Below are 13,490 nucleotides of genomic sequence, written 5' to 3' on the forward strand. Positions count from 1 at the left end.
ACTTGCTACAATACTACAATATAATGCAACTTATTACAATACTGGGGATCTGTTTCCCATGGGGTTGGAATCTGCTCTCAAGGTTTTTTTCCCTGAGGGGAAAAGGGGTGACAGACTACAGAAATCCCAAGGAATTCAGTTTAAATTTACACCATCTGGGTAGGTCAAGATATATGAAAGTTCCTATATAGGTGCTTTCAGCCTTTACCTTTAAAAAACGAAAAAACCTTCAGCCAACTCTTGTTCAGTTGCTAATTCCCCTTTTTAATGTTTTAAACCTCCGTTTTGCAGGAGATGTTTTACTCTTTCATATCTACAGTGCTGGCTTCAAAATCCTTCTTTTCTGAGAATAGCGGCTTGAGCAAAGCACTGGTAAAGCGCAAGGTCAATTTCTTCCTGAATTGAAATTTTGCTCTAACTGCGGCGAGTCTCACACTGCAGCAGTTGTGAATTTTGCCTGATGGTTCTGGAAATACAGAGGATATCATCTCCATGGCGACTTAGCCACTAACCTAGAAATGTGAGCTGGCTAGTCCTGGCCATTGTCCTTTTCCCAACGGGTGAGACGCAGTTAATAATTAGCCTTCTATTTTTATTGGCAGGGACCTTAGCCTGAAGGATGATATGCATTTTAAGGAAGCCACACTTTGAATAAGACAACAAGTAGCCAAAGCCATTTTACGATATGTCCCTCGACATAGCAACGGCATCCTTGTTTCTGGCAGAGGGAGGCTAGAAAAAAAGAAAGGAAAAAGCACTGTTTGATTTACAACTTCAAGAAATGCTGCTTCAGCACTGGCAATCGCATCCTCTGTTTCAGTTCGCCGTCCTGAGGGAGCTATCCGGAAACTGCAGAAATTACGGAGATGGCATATTTCCGATCTTGGAATGGAGCTGTGAAAGCCAAGATCTCCCTGAGGGGCAGTTGAGGTGAGTTGGAGTCTCTGCCGTAAGCACTGTGGACTCTTCCCTCGTCTTGTTTACATTAGCTATGAACGATTCCCTAGCCACAGAGTCACTGTGCAGCGGAGTATCATTTATCTCCTCCGGTAGCCTTATCTCCCCCTCTTGCCCATCCCAGTAAAGTGCAGTATACCTAACAGGAGCGAAACACTGGCGTCGAGGCAAATATTTGTAAGCTGTCATGAGGTAGACAGAAATCTTCTGAAGTCGATACATGCTGTGTTTTCTCTCCTTGCTGCAAGTAGAAACCAGGCTGCCTTTGAAGAGGTGACACTGACGTCTTCATGGCTTCTCCAGGTAAGGATCTATGGAGCCTGCCAATGACTTCTCCTTAAATTCTGAATTTTGAAAATTGAAGAGTCATAAAATAAACATAGAACTACTGGGAAACAAGGCTCTTTGATCCGCCTTCATCCAGAATCGGTTTTACCTTTTGAATGTTTGGGAAGATTTCAGATTCTCCGGAGGCCACAGCATAAAAATCTGCATCTAATAAATGCAAATGTTCGTAACGAATATAGAGATAAAGGTTTCATGCTGTTAGAAGCAGACACTTTATAAAAGTATGTTTCTAAGAAATGCCACTTAATGACATTTAGGATGACAGTGTTTGAAATGACATGCAGAGAAAGGTCAGGACGAAATGCCAAGGCTGTAGGAATGTGTATCCAATCCTTCCAGGTGTTGGATAAAAGGATAAAAGGCACTTTTCAGTGCCTTCCAGCACGTGAGAAAAATTGCTTTCTTTGGTTTTGTGTTTCATGGTTCTTTGAGCAGCCAGTTAGAAGTGAATTGATCATCTTTAAAACTCTGAGGTAGCTCATGCCATGAATTAATTCCAAGTTCATTTTCATTTCCTAAACAGGTAAATGTCTTCCAAGGTATGTTGTGAAAAGTTTTCCGCATTAATTTTAGGATACATTTTCTGATGTGGGGAGACCAAAGAAGTCTGTACAATTTTCATTTTGACAGTTAATAACATTTCTAAACTATATTTTGTGGTATTTGTTAAGCACTTACTTTGTGCCAGGGACAGTTCTAAGTGCTGAGATAGATACAAGCTAATTGGATTGGGCACAGTCCCTATCCCACCTGGGGCTCACAATCTGAATCCCCACTGTACAGATGAGGGAAATGAGGCCAGACAGGTTGCGTAGCCGGGATTAGACTTCATGACCTTCTGACTCCCAAGCCCATGCTCTATCCACTATACCATGGTGCTTTTTGGAGTTAGGGGAGGTAAGGTTGATTCCTCAGTTTGGGAATCTATTTCTAGCTTAGACCCGGACCTTACATGCCTCGGCAACTAAGTTAAGTCACTTTACCTCTCTGGGGATTCTAATTCCTGCCTCTTTCTACCACACAGGGGTGTTTAGTTAAAACAAAAGAATCGATGTGAAAATAAAAGCACTCTCCAAACTGAAAATATTAGTATAGGCCCTGAAACACTGTGGAGATAATATTCAGGTGTTTCCTGATGACATAACAATAACAATAATAATAATAGTATTCGCTATGTGCCAAGCACTGTACCATGTGCTAGAGTAGATACAAGATAACTAGGTATTGAATTCACATTTCCCAGATGAGGAAACTGAGGCACAGTTGTTAGGTGACTTTCCTAAGGTCACATAGCAGGCAAGGGGAAGATCTGGGATTGGAACTAATCAATCAATAAATCGATCAATCCTATTTATTGCACATAACTCTGTGCATAGCACTGTACTAAGCACTAGGAAGAGTACAATGCAACAAAATTGGTAGACATGTTTCCTGACCATATGAAAGTTACAGCCTAGAGCGAGGTCCTCTGGCTCCCACCAGACATATTTTTGCAAGTACCACATTGTACTATTGCTTATAATTCCTATTGGAGTTATAAGGTTTCAATAATTTTCTATTCCACAGAGATAAGAACTGTTATCTTCAATGATATTTATTTATGAATACCATTGATTGATATTTATTGAGCACTTACTGTGTGCAGATAACTGCACTAAGAGTTTGGGAGAGTACAATATTGGTAGAGCGGGTAGACATATTCACTGCCCACAAGGAGCTTACAGTCTGGAGAGCATTATTCAGTGCTATCTTGCAGTATTTCACCATGAAGACTTAGGTAATTAAGTAGAAGTAGACCAGTCATTTATTCTAGACACAACAGCTACATTTATGGAACCCATTTTAAAAGATCTCCTTTGCTGATTTTCTTTTTTTACTAAATGTCCCTGCTTGGGCCCATAAACGATAAAGCCAAAGGAGCATTTCCTTTATCAAATCATTTTCAAACACTTACAGGTTTCCAGTGTCTCAAGTTACTACTGGGGAGAGACCAAACAAAATCGAAAGAAAGGCACAAAACGGAAATCGAGTCCCTTATCATGAATATTTTACCCATTTATGATTCAGTTTTGTTTATCTTACTTCAGGAAGAAAAGACAGTAAAAAAGTGATGAGGGCCTTTGCTTTTCTTTGCCAACTGACAATATAATTTGGTCCAAAAAGCCTTCATCACTTCTTGAAACCAGAGTTAAAACTATAGCTGTAGCCTTTAAATGAAAATGCTGCAGAGGGTATAAAATATTTATAAATTAGTTATACATTTTTAAAAGAGCAGATAGAAATTCAAAGTCAGGTGGAAATTCAAAGGAGCCTCCTCTTCTGGTGGCCCTAGTCTCTGAAGGAGCTTGTGGCTGGAAAGAAAAGTTAAGATTAAATTAAGAAGACTCTCACCCCTCAAAAACAATGTGGTTAAAATGCTGTTAAGGTTTATATTCAGGACTGCAAACACAGAGGAAAAGCCCCAGTCGGAAACCGGCACTTGTTCTGAGCACTCTAATTGAAATGCTGTACTGCTTCAGTGAGATAAAATCTGGGAAGACCTCTCCTATTCTAAACGAGAGAGCAGTTCAAGATGATATTCCCTAGTGCCTCCTGAGTTTTTGTGTTGTAGACAGCCTTTAAGGGGTGATAGATAATATTCTTTACAGGCAGCCGTCAAACAGAAAGGAATGACAGGATAATAATAACATTAATGATGGCTTTGTGAAGTGTTTACTATGTGCCAAGCACTATATTAAGCACTGGGGGTAGATACAAGAAAATAGGGTTGGACACAGTCCCTGTCCCACGTGGAAGTCACAGTCTCAATCCCCCTTTTAAATATGAGGGAACTGAGGCCCCTAGAAGTGAAGTGACTTGCCCAAGGTCACACAGCAGACAAATGGAGGAGCCAGGATTAGACTGCTAGTGCATATATTGGCAAACATGTTTTTTGAAATGACAAATTTAGTGGCCATAACTTGTAGAGAGATTTTAAACTTTCCTTTAACTTTGATTTAACTTTACTTATATTTCCTTTGGACATATTTGTTAGAGAATCTAATAATAATAATAATAATAATAAATAATGTTGGTATTTGTTAAGCGCTTATTATGTGCCAAGCACTGTTCTAAGCACTGGGGTAGATACAAGGCAATCAGGTTGTCCCATATAGGGCTCACAGTCTTCATCCCCACTTTACAGATGAGGTAACTGAGACACAGAGATGTTAAGTGACTTGACAGCTGACAAGCGACGGAGCTGGGATTAGAACCCATGACCTCTGATTCCCAAGTCTGGGCTCTTTCCACTGAGCCACCCTGCTTCTCGAGGAATCTAGAGCAGTCCTAGAAATATCTGCCTCTCACATATACATGGTGACCTTTTTACCTGGCCTCAAACACCCATATCACCCAGGTAAGACCATTCAGTCATCTGGTATTATCCCAGACTGTCAGATTTTCAGCTGTTCAGAAAATAGAGAAGCAGGGTGGCTTAGTGAAAAGACCACACACCTTGGAGTCAGAGGACCTGGGTTTTAGTCCTGACCCTGCCACTTCTGTGCTGTGTGACCTTGGGCAAGCCACTTAACTTCTCTGCACCTCAATTCCCTCATCTGAAAAATGGGGATTCAATACCTGTTCTCCTTCCTAGACTGTGAGCCCCAAGTGGGACCTGATTATCTCACATCTACCCTAACTCTTTAGTAGAATGCTTAATACAGAGGAAGCACCAACGAATACCACTCCAGTCACTGTTCTCCAAAACGAATATAACCCTGAATGCTTTTTTGTCTGTTATTTTTATTTTAAGCACCCACTCTGCAGTCTTCTAGACCATATGCTTGTTGTGGGCAGTGAGCATGTCAACCACCTCTGTTATATCTTACTCTCCCAAGCACTTAGTTCAGTGCTCTGCACCCAGTAAACACTAAATATGATTGAATGAGTGAACATTCTGTGCCTCTCCCTGTCTGGTATTCCCGAGAGACATCAGTCATGTCACCCTCCCTGGGACGACGAGACTGACCTGGCTTGCCTTCAACCAGCAAAAACAGACACAGCCCTGGGTGTCTTAGGCACCTCACATATAGGATATCAGCACAAACCAGTGCCATCAGAAGTACCCTCTACCTAGCCCAAGGCACCCTCCACCCACAAGGCCACAATACCACGTCCAGTTGGCTGTGGAAGGGTTCTGGGCTACCATAATAGTTCAGTGTCCTGAAACTATATTATTTGTACTCTCCCAAGAGCTTTGCACTCATAACAGTGTTCTGCACACAGTAACTGGCTTTGAATTCAAAAGGACTTGGGTTCTAATTCTGGCTCTGCCACTTATCATCTGTATACCTTAGGCAAGCCACTTAACTTCTCTGTGTCTCAGTTACCACACCTAAAAAGAGGGGATTAAGACTGTTAGCTGGGTCTAACTTGATTAACTTGTACCTACCCCCCAGTGTGTAGTACATAGTAAACTCTTAACAAATACAGTTAAAAAAATACCATTGATTGACTGATTACTTGGGACTAAACCACCCCAACCCCTTTCCTAGATAACTAGGGTGGGCTCCGAGGCTCTGCACAGACATCAGAAATGGAGATGATGCTCAATGTGGGCAGGGAATGTGTCTGCTAACTCAGTTGTACTATACTCTCCCAAGTTCTTAGTACAGTACTCTGCACATAGTAAGTGCTCAATAAATTCCATTGATGGTGATGATTGATGACATGCATCAGCTAAGCACAGGCGGAACTTAATGTCCTCATTCATACTCGCCATTTCCTGGTAGTATGTTGGAGGCTGCCCCTCAATCCAACAGAGTTGGAGGAATAGATATCCCTACCTCCTCCAAAGCCTTTGAGGTCTCCCTACCCAGGTCCCTCTGAATATGGGTAGTGCTATCACAGTGGCAGAATCTGTGGGGAAGGGAGGTAGGGAACTGAAAACAATGTTAACGAGTTTGAAGATTCTCTGTACCAGCCTGGGGAAAATCACCTGAAAACCAGGCAGTCCAATTTTCAACTGGGTTGATGACCATACCACAGGTACTCAGGAAACGCACACACACACAAACACACCCTCACACACAAAGATGTTCTAATGAGTTTGCTGGAGAGGCTGAAGTTTGAAAGATCCCCATATGCTCTGGTGTATATTTTTCTAGGCTTCTAGAGCTTGAAATCAAAACCAAGTGAAATTTTTCCTTAGGAAACTCTAAGTCAATACGTGGTTGAGAAAAACTTTAGGTGTCCCTTGAGATAAATCAGCCTGAATAGTGTTAGTGTGCAAAAGTAGGCTTACTGGATACTGGGAATTATGTTTTCTTCAATTTAGACTAACCCCTCAGAATGAGGGGAGGGCTACTTGTGGGGAAGAAAGAAGATAAAGCCTGGGCAGGAGCCATCAGAGAGCAGCCAAGGAACCCCAAAGGATATGTTCCCACAAAGCAGTTTACAGTTGTCCTGGGACTTAAACTAACATTTGGTGATTTGTGGCCTACTGGAAAAAACCTGGGCCTGGGAATCAGAATGACCTGGGTTCTTATCCCTTGCCACTTGCCTGAGACATAACCTTGGGCAAGTCACTTAATTTCTCTGTGCCTCGGTTCCTCTATCGTAAAATGGGTATTCTATACCTGTTCTCCCTCCTACTTAGACTGTGAGCCTCATATGAGAGAGATATTGTGTGAGAGAGATATTGTGTCCCCCCGAATTGTCCTAGTGGATAGAACGCTGGCCTGGGAGTCAAAAGGACCTAGGATCTTATCCCAACCCTGTCGCTTGTCTGCTATGTGACCTTGGGCAAGTCACTTCACCTCTCTGTGTCTCAGTTCCCTCATCTGTAAAATGGGGATTGAGATTGTGAGCCCCATGTGGGACAGGGCCGGAGTCCAATCAGATTAGCTTGCATTTACCCCAGCGATTAGAACAGTGCTTGACATGTAGTAAGTACTTAACAACTACCATTATTATTATTATTCCATCTACCCCAATGCTTATACAGTGTTTGGCATAGAATATGAACTAACAAATACCTCAATTATAATTATGATTAATTAGGACCTACTTAATATCTGCAACTGTGATCTTTACCCAATGCCACTAAGCTCTAAATGCCAAAGCAAAGGGCATCTTGAGCCGAAATGGACAGGAATACCCCATTTGATATCTCCTTCATGTGAACAAGCAGGACTCTGGCTCCTGAAATTCTCTCTTCCCCTCCTGTAGAGAAACCATATGTCAATTCCATTCCTGCCACCTCCTGACTATTTATGAAACTGGAAGCAGAAATCCAAAATTCATCAAACCACCCTCTGACTTCAATGTGAACCAATAATTTCAACCCCTGGCCTGGGCCCTTCCAAACCAGTTCAGTATAGGTGGTGCCACGGGAGACAAAAAAATCAGTTAATTGGGTTTCCGCCATCTCCCGCTGATCCTGCTTTCATTGGTACAGATCCCCACAGCACTTATATGTACATCTCAGCCATTTATTTGTATTTATGTCTATCTCCCCCTGTAGACTGTAAGCTCATTGTAGGCAGGGAATGTGTTTATTCACCATTATATTGTAATGTTGGTATTTGTTAAGCGCTTACTATGTGCAGAGCACTGTTCTAAGCGCTGGGGTAGACACAGGGTAATCAGGTTGTCCCACATGAGGCTCACAGTTAATCCCCATTTTCAGATGAGGGAACTGAGACACAGAGAAGTTAAGTGACTTGCCCACAGTCACACAGCTGACAAGTGGCAGAGCCGGGATTCGAACCCATGAACTCTGACTCCCAAGCCTGGGCTCTTTCCACTGAGCCACACTGCTTCTCCCAAGCACTTAGTATATTGTACTCTCCCAAGCACTTAGTATAGTGCTCTGCACACAGTAAATGCTCACTTGTCTGCTGTGTAACCTTGGGCAAGTCACTTCACTTCTCTTATGCTTGTTACCTCATCTGTGAAATGGGGATTGAGACTGTGAGCCCTATGTAGGACAGGGACTGTTTCCAATCCAATATGTTTGTATCCACTAAAGGGCTTAGAACAGTGCTTGGCACATAGTAAGCCCTAAAAAACCCCATAATCATCATTATTATTAATAATAATTATAAATATGATTGAATGAATCAGGAAGGGAAAGGGCAAAAGGCAGAGGGAAAAATTGGAAGAGGAAATGCAGCGTCCTAAGACAATAAGAATTGGGAGTGGATAGACTATAAGGTCATTGTGCACAGAGAATGTCCACCAACACTGTTGTATTTTATTCTCCCAAGCATATAGTACAGTGTTCTGTGCACAGTAAGCATTCAAAAACTATTGATCGATCCACCTGAGTCTTAGACAACTGAGAAAAGCTGGTCTGGATGTCTCAACTGTGAAGTCATGTTCAATTTCAATTTTTCTGTAGATTCTCACAATCAGATAGGCCGGGGGCCAGCTGGTTTTCTGCCTGGCTCTACAGACCCTGAACGAAGTCATCCCGCTGCAACTTCCAGTTCCCAGCAGCAAGTACCACGGCTTCCTCCTCTGCCACCTGCCAGCCTCCCTCCTGGATTAGAATACTTAAATCAGGTAATAATCCTTATAATAATCATTTTGGTATTCTTAAAATCTTACTATGTGCCATTCGTTCATTCAGCCGTATTTATTGAGCTCTCACTGTGTGCACCGCACTGTACTAAGCGCTTGGAAAGTACAATTCAGAAAGAAAGGGAGACAATCCCCACCCACACCAGGCTTACAGTCTATAAGGGGGGAGACAGACATCAAAACAAGTAAACAGGCATCAATATAAATAGAATTATAGATATGTACATATATACTCAAGTGCTTTGGGGTCGGTGGGCGGGGAGAAGCAAAGGGAGCGGGTAGGGATGATGGGGAGGGGAGGAGGAGGGGAGGAAAAGGGAAGCTTAGTCTGGAAGGCCTCTTGGAGCAGACGAGCCTTCAGTAGGGCTTTGAAGGGGGAAATATGATTGTTCAGCAGATTTAAGAAGGGAGGGCGTTTCAGGCCAGAGGTAGGACGTGGGCCGGGGTCGATGGCAGGACAGGTGAGAATGAGACACAGTGAGGAGATTGGCACCAGAGGAGTGGAGTGTGCGGGCTGGGATGTAGAAGGAGAGAAGGGAGGTGAGGAAAGAAGGGGCAAGGGGATGGAGAGCTTTGAAGCCAATCACTCTACCAAGCATTATAATAGAGATTAGTTAAACAGGTCGGAAACAGTCCCTTTCCCATTTTGGGTTCACAGTCTAAGTGGAGGAAGGACAGGTATTTACTCCCCATTTTATAGATGAGGAAACTGAGGCAGAGAGAAGTTAATTGTGTTGCCTCTCCATTTGTTTTGTTTTGTTGTCTGTCTCCCCCTTCTAGACTGTGAGCCCATTTTTGGGTAGGGATTGTCTCTATTTGTTGCCGCAGTGTACTTTCCAAGTGGTTAGTACAGTGCTCTGCACACAGTAAGTGCTCAATAAATGCAACTGAATGAAAGAATGAATGAATTTGCCCAAGGTCACCCAGCAGGTAAGTAGCACAGCCTTGATCAAAACCCAGGTCCTCTACCACGTCTGTGCTCTTTCCAAATCAATCAATATGATTGATTGATTGATTTGGAAAGAGAACAGTGGAAAGAGCACCCACCTTGGGAGTCAGAGGACCTGGGTATTGATTGAAATACAATTGATTGATTCCTGCTAGGACGTGCTGTTTCCGGGTTTCTCTTTCTAAAGTTATCTTGCTGAGTCTTTTGTCTAATTTCTTTTTTGTGGAAGCAAATGTTAGTAATGTTAAGATATTAAAAGGAAATTGAAATGATTTGGGGCACTTTAGATTTATTTTAAAAACTGAGATATACTAAATACTTTAGATACCAGTTGGTTGTGAAAGGAAAATTTATCTAGGAATGTGTTCACATTTTATTTCTCTGATTAGAGGTGATTGTTGCAGAGAAAATTCTGAGTTGAGTTTTCCATTCCACTAAAATGATTAATCCTGGAAAAATTCCTAACAACAAACTTATTTTCCACTTCGTTGACAATTTCTTTCCTTTTTTTAATGCTTCATCTGATTTGAATGTGAGAGCGGTTTGCTCAACTCTCTTTAATTATACTGTTAATGAAATGCTATCATTTAACAACAGATTGTTAATTCCTTGTGAGCAGGGTCCAGAGATCATGTCCACCAATTATTTTGTACTTTCCCAAGTGTGCTCTGCCCATGGCAAGCTCTCAGTAAATACCACTGATGGATTCCCCTGTAAAACTGCAATCTCCCTATGGGCAGAGGTCATTTCTACCAACTCTGTTGTACTGTACTTTGCTAAGCACTTAGTACAGTGCTCTGTGCTCAGTAAGTGCTCAATAAATACCATTGATAGATTGATCTTAGAAAGTAACGACATCAACTATTCACTTTTCGATCAATCCAATTTCATTTTGTTTTGGGTTACATGCGCAGATGTAAGACTGTGAGCCTCATGTAGGACAACCTTATTACCTTGTATCTACCCCAGTGCTTAGAACAGTGCTTGGCACATATTAAGTGATTAACAAATACCATAATAATAATAATAATAATAATAATAAATAATAATGTATGGGAGCATAGCAGCATGGCTCAAGAGAAGCAGTGTGGCTCAGTGGAAAGAGCCTGGGCTTGGGAGTCAGAGGTCATGGGTTTGAATCCCAGCTCTGTCACTTGTCAGCTGTGTGACCTTGGGCAAATCACTTCACTTCTCTGGGCCTCAGTTCCCTCATCTGTAAAATGAGGCCTCATGTGGGACAACCTGATTACCTTGCATCTACCCCAGCGCTTAGAACAGTGCTCTGCCCATAGTAAGCGCTTAACAAATACCAACATAAAGTGGTGGAGCTGGGATTAGAACCCAGGTCCTCTGGCTTCCAAACCTGGGCTTTATTCATGAGGCCACACTGCTTACCTCCTCTTTCATTTATTTATTCAATTGTATTTATTGAGCACTCACCATGGGCAGAGCACCGTACTAAGCACTTGGTAAAATACAGTACAAATAAATACAGTACAAATAGACACATTTCCCTCCCACAAAGTGCTTAAGTCTAGAGATTCCAGCTCCAGCTGGGGTGATCAATCTGAGCTATTTATTGAAGGTTTGCTGCATGCAGGACATTGTGCTAAGTGCTTAGGAGAGTAGAATATAACAGGGTTGGTGGGCACTTTCTTGGCCCACAAGGACCTTACAGTTTTGAAGGCACTCCGAAGGATAGAGCTGGTATAGCAGCCATTACAACAGGAACAGCAAAAACGGCAAAAAACCTCCTGCTGATCTACTTCTTCTTGCTCTTTCTGAAGAGGATGCTAAGGAGCCCAGCAAGAAGCAGGAGTTATGAGAAACTGATTCTGCTGCGGCCAGCACAGAGAGCTTCTCAGAGTTGAAACCTCTCCAGACTGTGAGCTCCTTCTGGGCTGGGAATGTGTCTGCTAACTCTGTTGTAGTGTATCTTTCCAAGCCCCTAGTGCAGTACTGTACACACAGTTAAGAACCATTGGTTAAATAGTGGTAATTATAGTAGTAGTGGTAATAAAAGTATTTGTTAAGCACCTTATCTGTGTAGAGCAACGTGCTATGTACTGGGGAAAGTACACGGGTGAGAATTAGACATAGTTCAGGGAGTCAAAACCTAACACTGAGAAGAGTGGGGGGAGTCACCGCCACAAGGAACAATGAAACAATCAAAACACCCACACTTTAAAGCACTCCTTCACCTTCCCCGCTCCTAACCCACCTCACCACTCTCCTACTACTACCCAGCCTGAGCACTTCGCTCCTCTAATACTAACCTTCTCACTGTACCTGGATCTCGTCTATCTCACTGCTGAACTCTCGCCCACGTCCTGCCTCTAACATGTAATGCCCTCCCTCTTCATATCCGACAATCACTCTCCTCTCCTTCAAAGCCTTATTGAAGGTATGTCTTCTCCAAATGGCCTTCCCTGACTCAGCCCTCTTTTCCTCATCTCCCACTCCCTCTGCATCACCCTGACTTGCTCCCTTTATTCATCCCCCCTCCCAGCCCCACAAATTTTATGTACATATCTGTAATTTTATTTATTGATATTAATATCTGTCTCCTCTAGCTGTAAGTTCATTGTGGACAGGAAATGTGTACAATATATTGTTATATCAGAGTCTCCCAAACACTTTGTAAAGTGTTCTGCACACAGTAATAATAATAATAGTTATGGTATTTGTTAAGAGCTTACTATGTGCCAAGCACTGTACTAAGTACTGGGGTGGATACAAGCTAATCAGGTTGTACACAGTCTCTGTCCCACATGGGGCTCACTGTCTTGATCACCATTTTACAGAAGAGGTAACAGAAGCACAGAGAAGTGAAGTGACTTGTTCAAGGCCACAAAGGAGACAGGTGGGGGTGGCAAGATTAGAACCTAGGTCCTTTTTACTACCAAGGCCATGCTGTATCCACTATGCCAGATTGACTGGCCAACACAAATAATTGAAAAGACAAGGACAATGATACCAGAGAGATTTGTCATATTTACTGAGTGCTTAATGTATTCAAACCACTGTATTAAGCACTTGGGAGAGTACAATACAACCACAAACAGACATATTCCCTGTCCATCATGAACTTACAGTCAAGAGGGGGAGACAGAAAATATGACTAAATAAATAAATTACAGCTACCTACACAGATACCATGGAGATGAGACATAGTGCAGAGTGACTAGAGGAGATTGCTACACTGAGACTGTATCCTTACAATATCCTTGATGACCTTCTGTTACATCAGAGCCAGTTCTTGGTCAAGGGCCTGCTTTTCAGACATCACCTCTGACCATAGGGCCTTAAAAGGATCTCACTGGGCATGCCAACTTTAGTAATAATAATTATTATTATGGTATTTGTTAAGCACTTACTACATGTCAGGCACTGTCCTAAGAGCTGGAGTGGATAAAAGCAAATCAGTTGGGATACGCTCCATGTCCCACGTGGGGGCTCACAGTCTCAATCCCAATTTTTCATATGAGGTAATTGAGGCCCAGAGAAGTGAAGTAACTTGCCCAAGGTCACAGAGCAGATAAATGACAGAGCCAGGATTAGAACCCATGATCTTCTGACTCCCAGGCCTGTGCTGTCTCCACTAGGTCATGCTGCTGCCCAACTTAAAGCTGTGAACCTTTCCCATTCACAAACAGAGCTCCTTGTTTCT

The 13,490-nt window shown here is 42.5% G+C and overlaps 1 protein-coding gene across 5 annotated transcripts in view; it reads left to right on the plus strand.

Moving 5' to 3' along the window:
* Positions 1-474: 474 nt before the first annotated feature.
* The window catches only part of PLSCR5 (phospholipid scramblase family member 5), a 29,391-nt gene continuing 16,375 nt past the window's right edge, over positions 475-13,490 (plus strand). For 3 of the 5 annotated variants that reach the window (XM_007672992.3, XM_029068080.1, XM_029068052.2), the window contains exons 1-3: positions 567-930; positions 1,209-1,260; positions 8,690-8,853. In XM_007672992.3, the coding sequence (XP_007671182.1) occupies positions 1,248-1,260; positions 8,690-8,853 (177 nt within the window). In that variant the 5' untranslated portion in view covers positions 567-930; positions 1,209-1,247. The other 2 variants (XM_029068057.2, XM_029068067.2) reach the window with 2 other exon arrangements.

Source organism: Ornithorhynchus anatinus, chromosome 1 (genome assembly GCF_004115215.2).
Source record: "Ornithorhynchus anatinus isolate Pmale09 chromosome 1, mOrnAna1.pri.v4, whole genome shotgun sequence".
In the NCBI taxonomy this organism is placed as follows: Eukaryota; Metazoa; Chordata; class Mammalia; order Monotremata; family Ornithorhynchidae; genus Ornithorhynchus; species Ornithorhynchus anatinus.